A 23,901-nucleotide genomic window follows, 5' to 3' on the forward strand; every position below is an offset into this window, starting at 1 on the left:
AAAGGTACCAGCTGAGTTGGAGTCTTCCCATTACTCCTAACTTTGTATCAGATACATTGCACTTTTGGTATCAAGATAAGGGACCGATGTAATATGGTGATACAAAAGCGTGATGATAGACAGATTGTGGACTGGGAATAACCATGTATTTTCCTCTAATATAGATTTTAGATGCCGTTTCTTGCATATCTATTTTGTTGTTTGTTTTTTAAGATGATGTTAGAATGAATTACTGTATTTTGAGTAGCACTTTTAGTTCGCTCTTTAATTATTTTACTTGTGATTTTACTGTTACATACTGAGAAATGTTCTTAAACTTCAGTGGTGGACAGGGAGAGCGTGAGATATTTTAGGTGGTTCTAACTTTGATTTAAAATTTTAAAATACGTTTCTATCTTAAGTGTTCTTTAAAATGTTTCTTTCAAGTCACAGGCTTCACTATGCTCACTATGCTTCATCAACTCAAGGACCCACCCCATCAGTTGCAATTTATGAAATCAAACTACAGTCACAAGGAAATTAAAGTTTATATTTTGGTCCTTTTTCTGCTCCTTCACTTATCAAATCTCCTGGGATTGTGCAGCTTCAACTAGTAAACAACACATCTGCATTGAAAACTGTTTCATTTTAAAGAGCTGTTCCTCTGATGGGCAAAAGTGGATTATGAAAAATAATTTATTGGGAGTAATTGACATAAGTAGTATTGAACAGAATGAGTAGTAAGGTTCCAGATAGGTGGTGTTTGCACTTCACTGAGATGCATTCTAGTTGAGGAAAGCCAGCAAACCCTGATCTCTGTTCTCTGACTGCAGCCCTTTAATATTTCTCCTTCTTCAGAGGGTGGTTTTGTTTTCATTTCTTAGTTTCTAATGCACTTCTCTGGCCTTTTTTTTTTTTTTTCCTTTATATTTCTGTATGCCTTTCAGTTTATTTCTCTTCTTTGCTAATGTTTATGATACTAAGCCCATTTATTGACACTTACAAACAGTACTGTTGAGCTCCTCCTGACATGTTCTAAAGAACGGATTGTGTGCTGCTGTTGATCCTTAGCCTTTTATAGTGCAGAAGGATCTCTCAGGTCACTGGAAATATTGCATTTGTAATACACAGAAAGAGAGTGGCTTTAATTCCATGGTTACAAATTACCTCATTATTTCTATTTGGTTTTCATTTGGCAAGACCCTCATGAGATGATTCTGTAGTTATGTAAGCCTGCAATAGCTGGAATCTGGCACGCTGTATGAAAAAATGAATACTCAGACTTTGGGACTACCAGGTACTATGAATGCTGCTGTAACTTCCTTGAAATGTGCCAATTCTTTTTTTTTTTTTTTTTTTTTTGGTCATAATTCATTACTCTCTTGGTAACAATTGGGTATTTAGGGACAGGCTGCAGAAGGGAATTTTTGGTCTGTGTTACCGATCATGCTGTTCAGTGTTAGTTGTTACCTGCTGCAGTGCATTTGTGAAATCGGAGCACTGAATAAGCTGGACTATCATAGCAATTCCATTTCTAACTTCCCATAGGAAAAACACCATCAGATTTTAATCTCTTGCATTGAGTTCTCAGGGCTTAATTTGTTTCAGACTTAAAATATGAGCCTTCTTTCTCTGTGTCTAGTTTCAGTGAGAACCCTCTTCAATCTGGCTAAACTGTTAAGCCAGGATGCTCTTAACGTATAAGTGGTTATGGAGTACTCACTCTAATTAAACAATGGAAGTAATATAAAATTAAAGTCTTCCTTTTGGGGCAGATCTCCTGTTGTGTGCTTCTAAAAATCTTTCTAAATGAAATCGTTTAGCTCATTTCCATTTTACATGGGTCATGGGGGAATATAAGTGAGTTTTTTCTTTGTTTTATTTTTTGGTTTGTTTGTTTCTTTTCTGGAAGTCAGATACTGGATTTTATAATAATATGGTGGGGGGTTTTGTGTGTATGTGTGTGGGGTTTTTTTTGTGGGTTTTTTTTTTTTTTTTAGAATTATGTTTTCAGTAATTCTTAGGCATTTATGTAAGTTATGTGCCTGTGCCCTCTCAGTCGCTGTTTCCTTGTTGAGGATTTCTTTTCCTAGCAATATGCCATGCTCTAACTCTTGCATCCTTTCACCTTTGGAATACTCCTAGAGCAGGGAAGAGTTCAGCTGCTTCATCTTCAAGTTTTGATTTTCTTTCTTCTAAGTCCAATGAAATTCAGTTATTTCCTTAGTCTAAATGGAAGTATCTTGGTAAATACCAAGTGATTCTTTCCCTGGTGACCTGGAAGCCAGTATGTCTCTTCAAGTATAGTGATCTGCACAAACAAAGTTTGATTTTATACCTACTAAACCCCTGAAATACAGTAAGAGTAACATTGCCTGATGAGTTGGCAGAAAAAATTTGTTGAAACAACAGTTGAAATGGCAGGACAACTTACTGTTTAAATGCTAAACTTTTTACCCTATTCTGTTCCATTGTTAGCAAAGATCTGTAGTATCTGAGATTAAAGTGTCTCAAAAATGCAGTCACTAATGTATATCAACCCTCCAATTAAAGGGTGTGTTAGAAAAGAGTAGTGTTCTCAGTTGTTACTTTCCTGTACCAAGAACTTGACCTTTTTTCTTTCTTTGTTAATGCGTCCAGGGTGTCTAATTTCTATTCCTAAGGCAGTTCTGGTTTGATAGGGAACAGAACCATAGTAATGATTCATTAAAAAAGAAAAAATCAAGCAAACTGAAAAAACATTAATAGGTGGCCCCCAGATACTTTTGCTAGTGACATCTATTAAATGGTGAAAAACAGTTTTTCTGAGTTCTTAATCATAAGCAGAGTGTAGGAGAATATGGCTTGGGTGGTATATGCTACTGGCAAGATCCTTATTTACGCTTAGGAAGCCAGAGAACATGATTAACTAGAAAATAAAGACATGCAGTTTATAATTTTATTTTTTTTTTAACCTGAAAGCTGAAGTAAGTGATGCATCTGCATTTGCAAAGAAATCTGTCCAGTCTAATGTTTATTCTCCAATAAATGTAATAGTCAACCTTGTTAAAGTTTTATTGCAATTTGTTGCTCAGGAAGGACACTCACCATTTAGAACACCACAGGTAACATCATTGGATGAGGATACAGTTCAGAGGGAACTGATTGTTTTGATTAGGGTTTGCTCTCTAGAGAGTGTATAGTTGATTATTTTGGTGGCTATGTGGACATTGCTGTTGCAGCAGCTGTTACTATTTTTAAAGAGATTTGTTGTAACTCTAATGCCAAAGCGTTTGTATCATTTTGGATGTTCATTTTTGGATTAGCAAGTAGTAACCAAGCTAACTAGCCTTGCAGAAGTCAAATGTGGATGCTGAAGTAGCAATGGGAAATTATGAACTATTTTCTACAACAGTGACAGTTTGGAGTTCCAGACTTCTCTGAGAACCTTTAAATAATAATGTAGTTGAAATCACATCTGTGCAGCTGGACTTCGCCCTTGTTTATATTCTGTGAGGCTGTGCTTCTTCACAGCAAGTGAAATGAGGGTGATTTACCATTGCCACTCAGATAAGCAATGTATTTTACGGTCTTTTCTTCATCCAGAGAACCCCTTTCTCAAATTCATCCCTTTACCTGGCAATCTCATCATAGATATTTCTGCTGCATATCTATCTCTGTGGTATCTAATGAATATCTTAAATTACAGTTGGCTCTTTGGAGCAGGGTGGCTTGGGGAGGTAGGACAGCTGCCATCTAAGTTTGTTCGTTTTTTTAAAAACTGAATTCTTTATACAGCATTCAATCCAATGGGGCACCAGCCAGGATGACTGCTATGTACTACTGAAGTACAAGTATCTATACCATTGAACCGATGCAGTGTCTGCATGTCACAGGGGTGGATGCATTCCTCTTTGATAGTAAGATGTGCTCATCATTAGGCCGTGTGGCGTTAATTCTGTGTCTAACTTGCTGTTCCATAAATTTAAGAAGTGGTTACCATATAGGCCTTTTGGCCTGTATGAATATGGAAGTTTTTGTTGTGGCTTTTTTTTTTTTTTTTTCTCTGCAAAAAACACAATTGTTAAGTTTCACGATATTATTTTGTTTTTCTGTAGCATATTACATCAGATAGCTACATTCCGTGCCTTGCTGATCTCTGCAAAGCCCTCTGGGAAGTCATGCTCAGTTACTACCGAACAATGCAGTGGCATGAGAATCATGACCAAGATGAGGTAGCAGCTGTGTCATCTGGTAAGAAACTGTTCTGGAAATGAAACTTATAATAATTGAAATAACTTTTCTCGTCTTGAGTTGTTAATTTCTGTGTCAGTACATTTGTGGTCTTGACTCAGTGCCTTCAGCATTCTTGCTTATAGTGTGCAGTAAGGACTTAAATACTCTCTGGATTTTTGTAGTCTTCAGTATAAGGTTTGTTTTTTTATGAATATATGTATGTGGCATTATTACAGATATAAACAGTTCTATTTTAAACAGTGCTTATTTTCGAGTTGGAAGTAAGCTGTGGTAGGTGACTACAAAATCTGAGGGTTTTTTCCCTTTAATATAGAACTAAAGTGAAATTTCAGATTTTTTGATCAGTGTTGAAATTTTCACTGCATATTAAGCTCAGTAGATAAGAATACTGGATTGTGTTCTAGGAAAGGTGACTGAAATAATAGGGAATGAATCTGTTGTAAATCTGTTATTGTGATTTTTAGGAATCACAGGGTTTTTGGTGAATCCATTATAAGTTGCTGTCACAATTTCCTTGATACCCTTATGGGAAAAGGCTAATGTTTCATCTTAGAGTTTAATTTTGATTTTTTTATTATTGTTGTTCCAGTTGATGTTTTTAGGACAGGAGCATAAAACCTTCATCTGTTGTCTGTTGAAGTCCTCCTAAGTACATTTTGCTGGACGTATTTTAGATTAATATAAAATGTCTGAAGACAGATTTTATTTCCATGCTAACCCAGGATGCTTGTGGCTGGCAGAGAGCGGAGTGTGAAATTTATAGTATTAAGATTTATTCAAAACTCTTATTTATTTGAATCAGATAGGTTTTCTGCTTTCTTATTGAAAAGGAGGTTTTCTGTCAAAGGACAAAGACTGTGGGATTGCTGCTAAAGTTATTCATCCATGCCTGATTTACATAAAACTTGTACCCTTTATGTTAGATGATAGAAGAAAGGGAAAAAAAATTGGAAATAAAACTGAAGAATAGATCTTGGAACACAGTGCTTCCTACAGTGTGTTGAAATCCAACGTTTCTTTCACAATCAGATTTATTACAGAGCTTCAGTCTTAAAAAGAATGCAATTTATGCTCATTAACATTGTCTTCCTTCTTTAAATTTGAAAAATCAATGAAAGTATTTCCTTCAGTGTTGAAGGAAAGTATTTCCTTCCTTCCCATATTGTGTTGAATCTTAAAAAAAAAATAAAAAAAGCAGATTTGCTGAAACTGTCATTTCAGATGAAACTTTTTGTAACTGTATCAGAATTAAAATTCAGAGTGGAAATATTTCATTTTAAGATATGCCATATGAAGGAAGATTCTGAGGTTCTGAGTGAATTGCTCGTTCTTGGTAATATTTATTTTTAAATTTAAAATAATTTCAGATAATTGCATTTCCTTCTCTTCATAATGTTGTGATCTTTGCATGTGTGAAATAAAGCAGGTATCATAAAGAGTTTATTGCATGAAAACATTATCACAGTAGACTACTTGCTCAGCTCCAGATGTAATCTTAAAAATAGTTCCCTTTGGTCTGGTTACTTGTGGTATCCTGAAGAAAGAAAATCATTTGCACTGCAAAACCTTTTAAAGGAACCATTAAGCCTAATAAAGTGGTATATTCAGATATGAGTAGTTTTAAATGCATTGCTTTTTAAATGCATGGCAGTGTGTTTCAGTATGTTTACTACTAATCCAATAAATCTCCTGTCATTCATTTTTTAAGTTTCTGGAAATGTGGCTTAGCTGTAATGTACAACTAGAATATATTTGAGCTACTGAATCATTTTTTTCAAATGCCTCAGCAATGATAAAGCACACAAAAGGGAATTTCACAAGTATAATTTAATTTCAGAGGAACTATAAATATCTGCCAAGTGTCGTTATTTTTGTAAAAGTCATTGCTTATGCTGTGATGATTATTAAACCTGTACGTGGAAGCCTCATTTTGTATTTATTGATTTACTAGCTTTTTAAAGTTAAAGAACAGAATTCCTGTAGAAAAGGCAGGTTAGTCATAAGGAATCACGGAGACAGTTCAGAAGATTATGCTAAAATTGTTCCCTCAATTAAACCCATAGACTGGAGCAATAGAAGGAGCAGTCTTAACCCTCGTGTGTGTATCTGGCTGTTACCATTTTGGGAACTCAAGGCTGTCCCAGTATTTTTCTCTTGTTGTGCCAGTTAATGTCAGTACCTTAAATCGGGCAAGGGACTCTTGATCTTAGGGCACAAACCCATATGTAGAAGTGAGAAGCAGGACTTAGATATGAATTTTACATAGCTCTTTCTATTTTAGTAGTGAAGCTTAACCAAAAGAAGTCCTGCATGGATTATGGAAAGGAGGTTGCACTTCATCTAGATCGTGTGTCATGTATTTGCGATTATTAATGCCTGTTACAGATGTTAAAATGTACTTTACATAATTTCTCTTCTGCATATCTGAGGAAAGGGATGTGCCTACTTTATACTGTTAAATATTCTGCTTATTTGTGTGCTGAAAATTAGTCTAGTTTGAGGCAGGAGAACAAAATGGAATAGAAAACAACTTTGACAACAGGATTTTTTGTTTTGTTTGGAATGTTCATAGGAGCAACTCTTTGAGATTGAGGCTTTTTTCTTTTTTTTCCCCTAGAATTGAGTTCAGAATTTGCAGTTGTTCTTTCAGTTATAGTGTGGACTGGTCTTTGGGGATTACTGTTATTTAGATAATTAAAAACCCCCTTATTTGGAATAAACTAAACAGAAACAGATAATTAGATATAAATGCAATCCTAGAAATTTTTAAAGCATGAGACACATTTTAACACCTTTCATAAATAGGAAATACTAATGAGATTAGTTTGCTGAAGTGTTACAACAGAGTTAGCAGTAAATCACAGTGAAATGAATTGATAATTTTATGAATCATCAATAATAACACTTAACTAATTGCTCTAATATATTGTTGGAAAGATATAATTAAGTGTTCATATGTAGGACTTGTTTAGTCATACTGAAGATAAAATTAGTGAACTAAAAGTATCAACTCCATAGCATGAAATGAATTCTATGCCACATGTAATGAGCTGTTACTTATTGTGTGATTTTGGCATTTGTATCTAAACCAGCAAATTACTGCGGTATGGGTTTTCGCCCCTGAATATAAACGGCTTACTGTAAAATTTTCCATTGCACTGTTGGTCATGGTCAAAACATTGTTTCTGCTTGTAGTGCAGAATCAAAGAAAAAAATGAGTTTTCAGGGGACCTCTGCAGGTCATTTTGTCTTCCCTGCTTGAAGCAAAGTGAACTTCAAAGTCGCGTTGGTTTGTGCGAGGCCCTGTTGGGTTCAGCTGGATTTTCACATACCATAAAATTTGCTGTGATGTTAATGTAATTCACATGCACCTGAGGCACTGATTTAACAGAAGAGCTGAAACTGAGAGGTAAAACGATCACTGTAGCTTTTAAACTCTTGATTTCACAAGTGTAATCCTAGTGGTAAAAGTTTGTAACAACTGCAATAGCTGTAAAAAGAGTCAATAAAAAGCAAGAAGAAAATGATGCAAGATGTAAATTTCATTTCAACACTTTTAATTTTCAAAACATTCCGTTTATAATACTGCATAAATTCTCTGCAAGACCTGCTTGGTATTTAAAGAATGAAGGTAGAGGACAGTGATTTGATTGATTTCTTTTTTCTTCTCCCCCCTCTCCCCTTTTTTTTTTAATCTCTGCCTAGCAAGGATTAAACAAAAACCTTTTGTTATGAAGGCTGCCTTTATGACTTTTGGAGAAATACTGAGAAGTCTGAAACATTACTGTATTTAAATCAGGCATCCAGAAGAATAACTTCTGGATGCTTCCAATGCTTATTTTTATGTGAAATTGTGAATATTTATGTATTTTGCTACCTGTTCCAAATTCTTCAGCCTGATTCTCAAGGAAATTATCCTAAATTCTTACGTATGCATGTGTGAAATCAGCTGCAGTGCAGTTCATTAAAGACTGGAAACAAGACCTCTTAGTGTGACTGGCCATAAACCAGGAGCACCAGGAGATTGCCAGAGACAATATTGCATGGATTTTTATTGAGCACTAGCATCCATATGACTCTGTCCAACCATTCCTTCATAAATGGCAGTTCATGAAGACAAGGGCTATGGTCTTTATCCTGAGAATAGGTCAAAGGTTTAGGTGACTTGTTTAGGCTTGGCTTCACTCTGCAGAAGTACAGAAGAGAGGAGGTGGCATAAACTTTTAAAGAGTGTGCAATGGCAAAGATAGCTGGTTTTGTTGTATAGTCAGAGAAAGGATATAAATCTGCTTTGTATTTCTCTAGTTGGATTATTATTTCTGTTTATATTTTGTTTAATCTTCCATGGTAAATTACTTTTGACAATGCATTTGTGGTGTTGACAAAAAATTTCTTGGCCCTGGCAGATGGAGGGCAGATGTAGGTTCTTCATGGTTCTGGAATTTTCCTTAGTAGATAGCAAAATTAGAAGTTAATTTTCTTCTAGTAGCTGGGGCAGTGCTGTGTTTCAACTTTACTCTGAGAACAATGCTGATAACTCCCCAATGTTTTAGTTGTTGCTAAGTAGCGCTTACTCTGATCAAGAACTTTTCAGTCTCCTGCTCTGCCAGTGAGGAGAAACACAAGGTTACAATTTCATTCTTCTTTGTAGTACTGGTTTATGATACGATAGAATCGCCGGTCGCGAAACTGATCTGGTATGTGTGCTCAGCATTGCCGTCACCTCTGCACTTCGGGAGCCATCTAGAGGGAACTATTAATAATTACACCTTTGCCTGCCTTTACCGCGCGGCGGATGGACGGGAGGGAGGAAGGAGTAAGCGAGCTGCTGCCTGGTACTTAGTTGCCGGCTGGGGTTAAACCACAACAAAATGAAAAATTGCTACTATCTCAGGAAAGCCAGGAGGCTTTCTGGAAAAAAAATATGAAGCCTAGTAATTAAGAACTGCAAAGGTCAGTCTGGATTAGCTCTCACAGTGATCCTGGTACCACATTACCGTCTAAGGAACACTGTTGTGACAGGGATTCACTTTGCAGGTGGCAATTTTGCCCTTGCTGGTTTTGGATGACCATGTAAAATCCTGTCCCTGTATTGATGAGATTAGATCATGAATGAAAAGCTTCTGGAGCTGCACCTGAGCCATCTGCCAGCATTACACAAATTAGCAGCTATAAATGTGCTTCACAGCCTTTGTGCTGTCTCCCTGGGTAGAAGCTGTATGTCATCCCTCTGAGGCAGTTTGGTCCATGGCCTTGTAGTGCTTCTGAATTCCTTGTTGATGCTAGGAAGACTTTTTTTCTTTTTCGTTCTATCCACCACCCCCCCCCCCCCAATAATGTGTTCCACAAGTTAGGGCTGACCAAGACACAACTGCCAGTCGCTGAGAACTAAATGTTCTACTCTTTCTTTTACCTTCCTGTCTGCATTGTAGCAGTGATGCACCTACCTGCTCATGAAGCCCAACAGGTTAAAAAAAGAATGTAACCTAAGCCAACAATGTTAGACATGCCCGAATCTGTTAGACATGTCCTTTTTCTCTCCAGGTAGGCCCAGGTTATAGATAGGGACTGTTTTTCTCATGATATAATTAACAACTGCTCTAATTTATTTGTTTATTTAGTTTTCTCCAGGTTCCTCTCTGGGTTCCTGGAGGATCTGTGCTTTGTACTGCCTGTTCCTGTGACTCCCAGGCAGCTGTGGGGAGACATCCTCATGTGTGTGCAGAGTGATAGCCTGGGCCTCGGGGAAGGTTTTGAGAGGAAATTCTGCGTCAGGAGTAAGGAAAGAGATGGGTTTCAGTGGATAGCCTATGTGTGGTAGAGAGTTGAGACCAGATGGGCTAGGAACAAGAAAGTGAGTAGTCTTCTGAAGTACTAAAAACTAGCTGAAGGTTGCGGAGGAGATGGAAAGACAAGTCTGAGCTGCATGGCAATGCTGGGATTCTAAAGGCAGCCTGGATTCTTCAGCAACCTCTTGAATGATAGGGTGGAAGGAGGACTGTATGCTTTGTAATATTCTGGTGTAATATTTTGTGTGAATTTTACTTTTTAAAGGACATGCATAGTTTTTTTTCTTGCCAAAACCAGCAGAGATTTCTTATCATAGGGGAAGTTTGTATGTATAGTCTGGGTAAGACAGAGCTCTCCTATGGTCAGTCAGTGGCCGTGAAGCAAACTGCATGACAATGGGCCATGGCAGAGTGCAAGCATAACCACAATTGTATGCTCACAAACTATGTGTAAAATATTACCTTCTCTTTTTCAAAATGGAAATAAAATATATTTCCTCCTTGGGGAGGGAGAGGACCACATACTGGAGAAGTTTACCATGCATTACAGTGCTTTTTTGGAAAGTGATCCACTGCGTGGGAATGGTGGTTTTGGAATTAAATAATTTGGAGGAGTGAAAAACACCTAATTAAACAATTGACATTGTCTCATGCATAAGCACAGATTAGTATGAAAGGGGAAAGAAGGAAAAGCACATGCTATGTTGTTTGCATAGATCATGGGAAAGGTTTCAGTATTTTTCCTCCTTTTGCAGACAGAATTTACTGGGGCAGAAAGTTAAAAATCTTCCTTCTGAAATTTTCAAGTTCATGATTCTTGTCTACAGAGGAAGAATATCTTAGAGAATCTTTTTGTACAGGATAAGCAGTGCTCACTTCAGCATTCAACTTTATCTTTTGTGTTTGAAAGACCATTTTCTATTGCTCTCTTATTTTTTATTTATTTTTTTTAAATGGGGTATCTCATTTGCATAAAAGCAATCAGAAGCTCTCCTGGTCTGCATTTGCATATACTATTTATATTGGCTTTATTTTTCCTTTCTAAAGTGTAGAGCAGTGGAGCTCTCCTGGATTTTGCGTAATGGATGATATGATAATGGCTAAGGCAGAAGTTTCATTAGGGGTAGAAAAGTAGGATACATTTCAAGGCTTTTGGAAATATCTACAATACCTTTTACCTTCAGTTTCAGATGGTGGCAATGTGATTGGAACGGAAGAGAACAGTTTTGACCGCAGCTATGTAAAAAAGAAATTGGAACATGGGCTTTCACGAATATGGCAGGTATGGTTTTGGGGTTTTTTTGGTTTTTTTTTTTTTAGTCCCCGTCCTCCTTCCCCCCCCCCCCCCCCCCGCCATTATTTATCTCCCTGCCTCCCCCAGTATTAATTACAGTTATATTTATACTGATTTCTTAAAGAAATCTCTCCAGGGATTTTTATTTTTATGTGATTTGTTTTGAGCTAAATATATCAAAACAATGGAAATATAATTTCCATGGCTCAGTTACTACTTGGTCTCTATGCTTACAAACTCAGTCAGGATACCAAAACATAGTAGCAGAATTTTCAGCCTGATTCCACTTCTCCCAACCTGTGTGCTGCCCCATAATCAATTTTCTTCTCATGGGCTTTTCTCTGCTAGCACAGTCATGCTGCTGTATGTTTTTGGTATAACCATAGCTATGGAGAACCCGAAGTCTTGTGAACCTGCCTGGTTTCACAGTATTCCTGCTCTTACTGCTGGATCAGTTTGATGTTCAGTGAGACCCCAAATGTAGGATAAAAAAGCTGTAAACATGGCTGAATTGTAATCCAGAGCTCTGTTTTTGCAGTGAAAATAAAGCCTTTAGGATTGACCTCATGTTCAGAGTGTTAAAGAAACTGATTATAATAATATTTTAGAAGGTCAATGAGAAGTCTTTCATGTTACAGAAAAATACAGTTCTACTCTAAATGTCAAGAAATTATAAGTGCAGACAAACCAAAAAGTGCTGATAAATCAGGCATCTGAGCCTTCACCTTTTGTCTTTAGTGTATTAAGTATACAAAAACTTGCTTGTGTTTTGTAGGATGTTCAACTGAAAGTGAAAACTTATCTTCTGGGAACAGATCTGTCTAACTTCAAATATGACGACTTTATATTTGTACTTGATGTTATCAGCAGGTATACTGATGTGGTCATAAGAGTACTTAATACATGTGCCCAAACTTGAACTCTGATAAGTCAGCACAGTTAATTAAGGCAGATATTTAAATTCTGATGCCAGTTTTGTTCACATTTACTGATAGTTTGAAGAGCATTTCTTTATGTGGGAGTTTATGAGGACGTATTTGGGAGGAGTAACATAAATCGCTTTGCTGCTCAAGTAGTGCTTAAGTGTGATATGATTTCAGTATTGTGCATATCTGACAATTTTGATGTTTCTGAAAGCTTTTAAAGGGGTTCTGTCGTGAGTAATAAAATACTGTAGTACTGCTAACCTGTACAGTATTATAACCACCTGTTTTGGTAAGAAAATGGTGGATTCAGATTGTGAGCTGTACAGCTTGCCCAGCATAATGGGATCTCAAAAAGACATTTATTGTGCTTGTGGCTCTTTGTGTCTATGTGTATGGGACATTATGGTAGGATTTGGAGGCAAATGAGACATGAACTTCTGTGGAATGAGTGAAGTGTTTGCAACTTCACATTGGTGCTCTGCTTTTATGGACATAGATGTGTGCTCATGGTAATGATTGAGGCTGGTAATTCACATTGGAACAGCAGTATTAATAAATAAAGATTTCTAAACTTTGTTTTATTGTTATAGGCTGATGCAAGTTGGAGAAGAATTTTGTGGCAGTAAGTCTGAAGTTTTGCAAGAATCTATCAGGAAACAAAGTGTTAACTATTTCAAAACATACCACAGGTGAGACTGTGTGTGCATTGAATGAATCTAAGGGCATTATTTTTTTTCTTTTTGTTGGGTTTAACTTTCAATGCTTTCAAAGGGAATTCCATTGCATAATGTTCCTGCATTGAGATTAGCAGATTGTGGAATATATTTCATGATGAGAATAGGGCTCTGAATCCTGAAGAAGGGGAGAGGGTGGAGAAACCTTTGCTTTCACAATGGTTGTGGAAAATTTAGTTCTGCAGCAGGTAAGCCAGATAAAAATGAAAAACTTTTTATGTAAAATTTCAGTAGTATTTCAGGCTGCCTCTTAAGCTGTCTCCTGGGATCCTGAAGATGAATGCCTCTGAAGTCCATACTTCCTACCAAAAATTGTTACTACTTTTTCTATGCCATTACATAAAATGAGCTGATCATGTGTGGCTATGAAATTTTTTTGTCAATACACAATTTTTTCTTGTATCAAATGAGATGTTTAGAACTGAGTCCGTTCTTTTGAGTCATGTTTGCATAGTTTTTTTTCATTGGCAGTATCTAATTATGTTTCAGCCTACTATCATATCTCAGGGCCAGTCATATGTGCTGTCATGTGCAGACAGTGTCTGGCCTCAGATATGATATATGGCTATGACAGCTTCGGGACTTGTCTGTCTCTTTAATTGTCTTGATTTTCCAAATGTTTTGGAGGTCTGACAACTTTTTCATTCTAGTTATCTAACATTCATCTTTTTTCTCAGTGAAAAAGATGGGAGATATGAAAAGAAATACGGTGTTCCTTTCTCTAAGAAATTCTTACTATCCCAGTCTTGATCTGTTGTTGTTTGTTGTATCGATAAAGTATAAACATTAAGACAGGAGAACATGAGGCAGCTTCTATGTTCAGAAGCTGAGAATGTGGTTTGGAATTTCTTCCAGCTTTGGTAGTTTGTAGCTAGGATTTCTTTTTGGACATTTCACAAAGACATCAGTTCCAGCTGTCTGAAAAGCTTGAGCCTTAATCAGATGCACGTTATGTCTTGTCAGGAGATATGTTGGTTAAGATGCCATGCCACCTGCCTTTATTTCTTGAAAGCATTTCTGATCCCTGTTTTGGAAACTGAGCTTGCAGCTTTAGGTTCAGAAGAGCTGAGTTGGTCTACCTAACCATTTTTTACTATACTGACTTACCACATAACACTTTATTTGGTTAAGTAAATATTGTTTTGACTATTATGGTTTTGCTTCTGTTTAAAGAACCTATTCAACAGCTTAGGGAATCATAGACTAATTTTCTGAATTTTCTTTGAGTAAAATAGAGGTTAAGGAACATTGATGGAATATGTATAGAAATAATAATTTTTTTTAATAATTTGTGGTTTTATTAAGGTAATATTTCTTGGAATCTTGTGAAAAGGAAATACGTATTTATATGATTCAAATTATGTGAGCTTTTTAGTACTTTTTACATGTTTTATGCTGCATGGTTATTGTGAAGATTAATTGGCTGATGTTTTTATCCTCAGAAGAGAAAATATAAAAAGCCTTCTCTCCCAGCTATATCCCTTAGGCTAATTTATATAAAAGCTTTAAGCATCTTGCATTTTCATATCAAGCTAATGTGGCTTTCACTTCCCATGTGTATTTAACTGGGGGGGAGGGGTGGAGGGAGAAGCAAGTGCTTTTAAAGATTCATTACTACCTAAAAGCTACATAAAGCGGAAATGCTCAGAGTCCAGGAGTAATCAGTTCTTTGATCATGTAATTTGACATGAGTTGCCATCCTGGAGTTATTTAAAAGACCTGTAGATGTGGCACTTAGGGACATGGTTTAGTAGTGGACTTGTCAATAGTCAAGGTAGTGGATAAGGTAATGGTTGGACTCTATGGTCTTTTCCAGCCTAAATGATTCTGTGATTCTGTGATTCAATGTGTAGTCTCTTGGGCAGTGTGGTATTTTAGAGAACTGCTAACACAGAGAAAGCATTCAAAGGAACTGGTTATGTCATTCAAAAAGCGTAGAGGAGAATGAAATACTAGAGCATACATGGAGCCTTTGTTGGGTAAAAATTGGTTATTTTGAACAATTAGAATGGGCTTTTGGTGGAGAACATCAGCAGGCAATTTTTGGAATGCAGTTTACTTTTTGTTCTGGTGCATTTGTGTAAAGGTGTGTCTGGTCAGTAAAGCTTTTCAAAAAACGAATGCACCAGACCTTCTGTGTGTGCCACTTTCTAGACTTGCATGCTGGTGAAAATGAAGATCATTTGTTCAAGTACTTTGTCAGAGCCTTGAATTCAGCTTTGAAATGATAAAAAAAATGGTACTGTCTGGCTTTTCCTTTTCTAAAACTCTTTCTCCTCAGTCTTTCTCGAATCTTCCTTTAATCTATACCACTGATTTTCGCAGCATTGCTATCTGTTGTTTTTGTTGGCTTTACTGTGAGATCTGCAAGCTACAGGTACTCAGTGCCTTGAAAATAGCACTTGAGGTCTGTTTGCGTTTAACTGGTAAATTTAAATAAACACAGCAAACTGTGGTCATAATTCAACACATTACTCATCTCGTTGAGGCAAGAAAATTTTAATTGCAGTGGTGATTGTAGTTTGTTATTGAAATAGAGGTATTTCTAGACTATTTTACTGCCTAATTAGAAATCCAGTGCATAATTTACAAACTGCTACTTATTAAGCAACTCAATATACCATATATTAAGAAGAAAAGATATGACCTCAGTAAGCACTCATCGCTGTCTTTTCCTATGAGTTCCTGCTTACATGCAAAAAGATTTTCTTTATTAAAGGTATTTCTGCTTATGGCTGAATGGTGGCTTTTCTAATAATTAAAAACATAAAGTATGTGGGGATGGCTTGATTATGGTTCTCTAATATGTTTTCTATATTAGCACGAAGGTAAAGTTAACCTATGAATAAAAATACAGTTTAGATTAATAGCCATTTAACTTTTTTCTTATCTGAAAAGTTGAGATGTCTGTAGAACATCAGTTCTTTTCATTTCCCTTTGCTACCTGTTGGCTTCAGTGTGTTTGAAAAGAAGCATCTCTCTTGTGTGAGCTCACAGAAGCTTTTGTACTGCTGATAGAGTGTTTGTATATATTATATTGTTTTCTACAGTATTCACCGAAGAAAAAAAGTCCAGTATTACTGCATAATCATAGATGTTCCTCTGTACTTTTGAATTGTTTGACAAAAAAGTTTGTTCCCAAATTTTGGAGATTGGCATTCTTAGAGAATTTCTCCAGAGGTGTCGTAAAACATACCTTGCATTAGTAGCCGCAAGTTTTAGGTGGTCTGCCAGTTGAAAGAATGAGTTAAATATCTGTTTTCAAGTGTGACTTCTTATACAGTTTTTGAAGGTGTTTTTCACTGAATAAGTTAAATAATTGTCTGCTTCCTGTATTACTCTTGCTGTCAATTAAGAGTGTTCATTTGTTGTATTTCAGAACCCGTCTTGAAGAATTAAGAATGTTTTTGGAGAATGAGACCTGGGAACTTTGTCCTGTTAAATCAAGCTTTAGTATTCTGCAGCTTCATGTATGTTCTATGAATATGACATAAAAATGTATTAATACTTTAATAACTAAGAGTCCAGGTCTTCTGAAAAGTAGTAAGATCCATGAACTACTGTGGGAATGTTTTTAACAGCTGCTAAAACCTCCTATATTTCACTTCATGATGTTGAAAACTTAAGATTCAAATGGCATAGTTTCAGGCAGCTGTAGTTTTACAGAAGATGCTGGAGTTGTAAACGTTACCCTTTATTTTTCATGCTTTAATACGCTGTTAATATGTCAGTTTTCCATTTCTGAATTATTTATCTGAGAGTAAGATGCTGAAAGATGAGTGCCTAAAAGTAGTCATGAATGCTGACCAGCTTGTACCAATTTTAGCATCTGTTTCTGGAACATGGGTCATACTGGCTCATTTGGAAAGGAAAAAAAAGTTAATTCTTCTGTGGTGAAGTGCAACTGAAAGCAAATAATTTGTGTGCTCACCTGCTGTCCTAAAGTGATTTTTGTGAAGTTTAGCACATGGTGGGAGAATCCCACCTGTTTTGCCAAATGAAACGTGGGTGCCTATGATTAAATCTGTCACTAAAGTGCAAAAATGAATATAGCTCAGCAATCTCAAGCAAAAGGTAATTTGCAGCTTCTATAGAGTTAACTGCAAACATAAGCAAGGGGCTACTGGGGCAGTAACAGTATGGACAGAAAAGGAAGAAGGACCTTCAGTAGCATCCAATATCAAAAGAAATAATATTTTTAATAGAGAAATGGGATTATAAATCCATCCACGTGGCTGGTCTCTTCTCCCAAGACAAGATAAGAGGTAACAGCCTCAAGCTACGCCAGGGGAGGTTTAGATTGGATATTAGGAAAAGTTTCTTTACAGAGAGGGTGATCAGACATTGAAACAGGCTGCCCAGGGAAGTGGTGGAATCACTGCCCCTAGAAGTGTTCACAGACCGTGTAGATGAGCTCTTAGTGACATGGTTTAGTGGTGGTCTTAGCAGTCGTGGGGTAATGGTTGAACTTGATGATCTTAAAGGTCTTTTCCAACCTAGTTGATTCAGTGATTCTATACGTACTACTCAAGAGACAGGAGCAGCAGAAAATGGCGGGAAGTAACATTGATGTAAGCAGACAGAAATCTAACATTGCAGCCATTTTAGCTCTATACGTTTTGATCTTTAAACCTTTAGATAAACGGTAACATACATTTTGCCATTTATGAAGATCAATAGATAGATTTTAATAGATGAAAAAGATACATCAACTGAGATAAGTCAAGTTTTTTAGAAAAAAGGTATCTAAAATAATACCTTCTGCGTTGTACTCAATCTGTGTATTTTCAAAAGTCTGCAGTTACCTAGTCGTCACTAACTTCATGTGCAATGGGTTTGAAAAGTAAGACATTTTGAAAAGAACTTTCTAAAAATATTTTGAAAACAAATTCAGCTTTAGTAAATTACTAGGTAACTTATGTAAAGAAAGCTGCATTTTTTGATAGAATTTAGGTCTTGTTTTATCTCCTAATTTCTGTGAAATAAAAATCCACTTATTTGGGGTTTTCACCTCATTTTAGACAATGAATACTTTCAGATACAGGAGATGTATTTCATGTCATAGCCAAAACCTTCTAAAATTAGAAAAGCGAGCAGTGTAAGGTTGCCAATTTCAAGGTTAACTTGAGCCAGCATGAAAAGCGTGTTTAAATATGCAGCAAGCTTTGGATAAAAGTTTTCCTATCATGATAATTGCCCACAAATTTGTTTTTTATGCTCTGTTTTTATGGAACTGGAGTAATAATACTAAAACTATCTTGTTCATGATTAAAATTGTACTTTATTTCTATTAATAGGAATTTAAGTTCATGGAGCAGTCACGTTCTCCATCTGTGTCACCTAGTAAGCAGCCTGCTTCAGCAATTTCAACAGCAGTAACTTTATTTGAGCAGTACTGTAACGGAGGAAACCCATTTGAAATTCAGGCTGACAGCAAGGATGATGAGACAGAAGACGTCTTAGCTTCCAATGGGGTATGAAGTGTTTTGTGAAAAAAACAAAAAAAAAACCCAAAAAGAAAGAAAAGCAAATCTTGAACTCAGTAAATGATTTATTTTGTGTATCAGTGATGGCAAAATGCCTTTGTACAAGGATCAGTTAACTGCAGTACTGTGTAAAATCTCAAGCCACTTTATTCCTTTAGGTAGGTTCCTTTGCTTTTAACGACGACAGGGAGCCAGGTATCCGGTTCAAAGTGTAGGCTGTTTTGCAGTGGATCAGTATTCTTTTTGCACTGACGTCAAGGGTTCCTGAAGGCTAATAAGACAAGTTCCACCTGGATCAGTATTTTTCCATGGGTTTAAGTTAGCTTGCTTTGTGGAAGTAATTTTGTCATTGTAGGACTGCCTTTCTGGCTTAGGAAAGAATCATCGTGGGTTGCTCCTTCTGTTATATTTGTTCACACCTATGTGATTTGCCATGGATTATCTGATGTTTGTTAGGCAGTTTTTAATTGTAATTTAAATGCGCAGGACCCTTGCTTTACAGTAGGATCTACTCGCTTATGGTGTGGTCTACTATAAAACTGAACAATAACTTTGTGTAATTTTTTTTTTTTTTGGTTGATGTTTTTTTAATTCATAATTCTGTCAGAATCCAGGAGTGGTTAAATGTATTTTAATGTAAAAAACATTGACCATTGTCTTAAATGTTACAGTAGCATATTTTTGTTAAAGCTTTTAATGAATAATTCCTTTTGATGAATAATGTTTTCTTGGGCTTTCTTTTTGTGATAAGGTTGTTGAGGTTAGTTAATCCAGCCACCACACTACTGGCTTTCTGGTTTTCAGCTTTATTTTTCTTGCTTTCTCTGTGGAATTTCAGTTAGAAAGCAGCTTGATGTGTATCTCACACACCTGAGTGTGATGCGCAGTCTCCTTTCTACTGTGTCACTTCAAGAGAAAATACAGTTGATTGGCTTAAAATATTCTTGCATTGTGCTTAAAGGAAGCTGCTGGAGAGCCAGTTTCCTGGTGGTAGTTCTTTCCCTGTCAAGAACATACGTCCTGCCTTTTTGTATCAGTAAACTGAGAAAAATTGCATGATTATTGCTGTTAGACTAATACACAGACTCCAAAGGAGCGTGTTAAGCAAAGATGAATACACTTCAGGGCATACTGAAAACTGCAGATTTACGTGGTATTTTGTGGAAACACACTTTGAAATGAAGCTTTTGGGGAATCTGAGCAACCATTTGGTAGAGACATGCTAAATGGTCCTTAATGAAATAAGGATTAATGATAATACCAATAGTACTACTGAGGTTTTCAAAATGAAACCTCCCTCCACTTGATGAGTTCGTTTCCGATTTTTTTTTATGTTTCTGAGTAGTTTTGCTTTTTAAAACATTCTTCTGAAGAAAAAAGGACTAGAAAATTAACTTAAATTTGGGTGGGTTTTTTTTTTTTTCCTTTTTTTTTTTGTCTGAAGGTTTGACTCTGTAACAAGTAACAGATGTATAGAGCCATCATGACCTGCACTGTGAGTGCAGAAATCCATCTCAAAAACTGCAGGATATTTCTTGACACCATTTGCATGTAGAATAATTAGGAAGGTGTGAAATTATTTTCCAAATATTATATGATTTGTTGCTGCTGAGACTGGCTAGCATTTCAAGAACAAAAAAGAATGGCTGTTGAAACATGATTTCAATCTCCACTGATTCCTTGCAGGTTGCTGCTTGCAAATGAGTGCATACCCTGTCCCCACATTTTTGTTCAGTGACTTGTAAGCGGAATACTCACACTTGTAGAATGCTAGAATTGTCTTCCATTTCTTGCTATGGGTATGTTGAGGAATTTTTCTTCTTATCTTCACACTTGTGCGATATATGAAAACTTCGCACACAAGTTAAACAGAGCTGCTTGTTCTTTCCAGTTCTAACATTTTCCCCTTCAGAATCTGTTTCTCAAGTAAAATTTAAATGACACAAACCTCTGCACTAGACTTTTGCTTCTATATCTGTGAAATAATTTGATGAAAAAATTAAGTAGCAAATGCTGGTGTACATGGTGGAGATGCAGTTTGGTTGGCTTTTGCTGGCCCAAAGTGTCTCACTGCTGCCAAGCAGACTGCTATTAGTAATACCCTCTTGAATTGAGGCACAGGGTAGGTTAATTGATTTGTCAGTAGTTATACAGGACATCTAACCTGCCTGGTATTAGAACCAAGATTTCTTGTGACCCAAGTGAGTGTGGTCTCCAGGTAACCATCCTACCTTCCATTTTCACATTTTTCATCTCCTCCCTCCACACATAGAAAAACTCTTATTTAAAAAAAGAAAGAAAAAAAGTTACACCTATTTGGTTGTCCTTTACATAGAAACAGAAATAACTTGCTTAGGTAATTAGGGATAAAACTTCTACAAAGGCTTTGTGTTTCACATTCTTGACTGACCAGTTAAGGTGGAGGCACATTGTAGCACTTAAAATTGAAATTATTTCAGATGGAGGTTGCGAAATAGTTTTGTTCCCAGAGAATGCAGGCATGTTTCCAGGTATTTCAAGAAATGGCATGACAAGGATATAAGCAGTTGATTTTCTTGTCAAATGATCTGTAGGATGGTAAGGACTGTCAGGATTTCTTTTGAGAATTTTAAAGTCTTTTTAACTGCTTAGTTGTTGCATTTCTGGACAACTGAAAACAGGCCTCTGGATCCAGTCACCTCAGCTCTCTATCTTGAGCTTCAGTGAGATGCTTTATGTCTTTTTTCTGTAGCTCCCTGAAATATCTTTATTGCAATACACTTATTTAATATAAATATAAAAATATTTATTAGTGCTGTCTGATGCTGATGAAATTAGAGCATGGGATGAGGGAGGGGAATCATTATTCTGGGGCAGTCAGTTCCAAATATATTGGATGCCCCTCCAAGTAAAAGCGAACTTGCTTTAAGTTAACTTCAATACAGTTAACTTAGTTTTGTAATGCTTTTCAATGCTGATGAATCTTACCACTGTCCTATGGGTTTGTTTGGGCCAATTGCCTGAACACTTGTGAACTGATTATTGCTGCAAAGATATCTGAATTCCTTTTAGGACTGTAAAATTTTACTGCATGCTGTGCATATTTAAATGGATTTACAAGGTCTCTTCACGTTGAGGTCACTATTTAATAGGTGTGAATTACTTTAGTGCATACTTCAGAATGCAGATACTTTAATCGCGTTAAATAACTTCTCAAGCTCATTGTTTTTCAGCATTTGGTTGAGGGGACTTAATAAAGTATTTTTCCATGTAAAAAAAAATTTCTCGAAACACTTTTTATCTATGATGTTACGACAACTAATATCAACCATCAGATTCTATGTCAGTATGAATTGTAATAATTTGTAGTCAGTTCATCATTTTACTATCACTGGATTTTAATTGAATTGGCATGTCATTTATTGTATATTAACGCATAATAAGTAGTGGTAATTCTCCATGCTAATGTTCCAGCCAAGTTAGTTAGACTATGACTCTCTTTGTTCTTAATCAAGCCTGAACTCAGCTCATTTTTTAAATAAACTGAGCTGCTTTCATTATAGCTTTCCTTTGTCTGAAATGTTCATGAGGCAGAAATTTTGCCTGTGAATACTAATGATCAGGACATTTCTTTTAAGTCTGTGTTTCATACTACATTCTTTTTTCGATCTGAGCTGTTTTTGCTTTGAGTTTTTGCTGTGGGCTTCTTGCTTTTCTAATATAGTGCTTTCATAGTGCTAGGCTTTAAAAGCCTCCATAGCTTGGGGCTGGGCCCAGGAATTGCCATGCATGACTGAAAAAATATATTTCTTAGTGTATTTCGAATGATTGAGACACTAGGTTTTCTTCTCTGGAGAGCAGTCATAACCTTTAAAACCCTGCCATTTCCTAAGGATCCTGGAACCACACTGTCTTCGTCATATGTGTCATTATTGATTCTGTGGATAAAATGCTTTCAGAGCAGCGTACACATTAAGGTACTGTGATCTCTCTTCAAGTGTAAGAGCATTCTGGAGCTTGATGGCTATGCTTAATGTTGTGTTAGCTGTGTAGGTGTTCAGGAAGAAGAATTTTGATCACAGAGCATCAGGTATTTGTTTTCCTTTCATCTTTTAATTGGAGTGAAAAAAGATAGCAGATTTCAGGTGTTTAAAAAAAAAAAAAATCCCAATCACACACTTTTAATATGTATGTGTGGTTTCATAATTATAAAAAGCATTTATTATCTGTATTTGTGAATAGTATTTCTCCATATAACTCACACTGCAGCAATAATAATACATGTCTCCATGGAAATCTTATATTGTATTATATAGGCTGTAGCCTGTGTTGCTCATTTTTTTCCAGTCATCATGTTAGGCTTAAACTTTCCATCCTTCAATTGAAAATAATTCTCTTGCCATCTTTGAAATACAATTCGACAGCTTAACAGTTTAAAAAACATTAAAAATGCATCTAAGTGTTTAGAGACAGTAGTTGTCTGTTACTACTTGAGCTTCTTATTTTCAAAAGATGCAATTAACATTAGATGTTCCTCAGTATAAGAAGTCTTGACTCAAGGCAGGTATGTGTGTTTAATTTATCTATGTATGCATGTTTTTCATAGGGTTATTCTGGAATAATTTGTGGCTCTTGTGAAAAACGAAGCTTTCTTCCATCAAAGAGGAATCGTTTCACTGATAATTAGATAAATATTTCAAATATCGGGGTCTTGTGCCTTTGGTTAGATAAAGAACGGCGTATGTTTCAAAACAAAACCAAGAACCAGCACACACAAATAAATACAAGCAAGACCCAAAGATCAATGTTTGATGTTGCCAATGTGTCTCATATGGAAAATAATGAAAATCAATTTTTTATTTTTTTTTTCCCCTAACAGTACGAATCAGATGAGCAAGAAAAAAGTGCGTATCAAGAGTACGATAGTGACAGTGATGTTCCTGAAGAGTTGAAAAGAGATTATGTGGATGAGCAGACGGGAGATGCCCCTGTAAAAAGGTAAGTAGACTGTGAGTCCTTGGTCTCATTTACATGCTTTTCACCTCAGTGCTCTAATTGGTTCAGTTTCTGTTTAATCTATACCCTGTGACAATAGGATAATAATCAAATAATCTTTATGCTACCTGCACAGTTAAAAAGGCTCAGTACTTAGATCTCCAGAATGGGGAGGAGTATTAAACTGCTCATCATTATTTCAGAAAGAAACTTTGGAAAACAAGATTTTGAAGGAGTAGAAAAGGCTCTGTGAAGCAGGTAGTGGAAAACTGATTAGCAGGCGTTAGAAGGTAACTGAAGATTCTTCTACAACTGCTGTTGTATATACATGTAATTTTGTTGTGTCAAAAGCAGTTGTTTACAGACAAATAGGCTTGAGGCTTGGGCTTCTGCTTTTCAGAGCAACAGTAAAATTTACAAATTAAAAAAATAAATAAATTCTTCCACAGCTTGATGGCAGTCATTAGGAATTTTAAATTCTTT

At 36.2% G+C, this 23,901-nt stretch overlaps 1 protein-coding gene across 4 annotated transcripts in view; it reads left to right on the forward strand.

Moving 5' to 3' along the window:
- The window catches only part of VPS50 (VPS50 subunit of EARP/GARPII complex), an 83,918-nt gene that overhangs the window by 26,271 nt on the left and 33,746 nt on the right, over positions 1–23,901 (forward strand). For 3 of the 4 annotated variants that reach the window (XM_030482288.1, XM_030482299.1, XM_030482310.1), the window contains 7 exons: positions 4,077–4,212; positions 11,189–11,286; positions 12,074–12,168; positions 12,815–12,913; positions 16,338–16,428; positions 18,256–18,432; positions 23,303–23,421. In XM_030482288.1, the coding sequence (XP_030338148.1) occupies positions 4,077–4,212; positions 11,189–11,286; positions 12,074–12,168; positions 12,815–12,913; positions 16,338–16,428; positions 18,256–18,432; positions 23,303–23,421 (815 nt within the window). Of the gene's footprint in view, positions 1–4,076; positions 4,213–11,188; positions 11,287–12,073; positions 12,169–12,814; positions 12,914–12,984; positions 13,147–16,337; positions 16,429–18,255; positions 18,433–23,302; positions 23,422–23,901 lie in introns of those variants that run through there. The other variant, XR_003990891.1, reaches the window with a different exon arrangement.

This window comes from Strigops habroptila, chromosome 1 (assembly GCF_004027225.2).
Source record: "Strigops habroptila isolate Jane chromosome 1, bStrHab1.2.pri, whole genome shotgun sequence".
Taxonomy (NCBI): Eukaryota; Metazoa; Chordata; class Aves; order Psittaciformes; family Psittacidae; genus Strigops; species Strigops habroptila.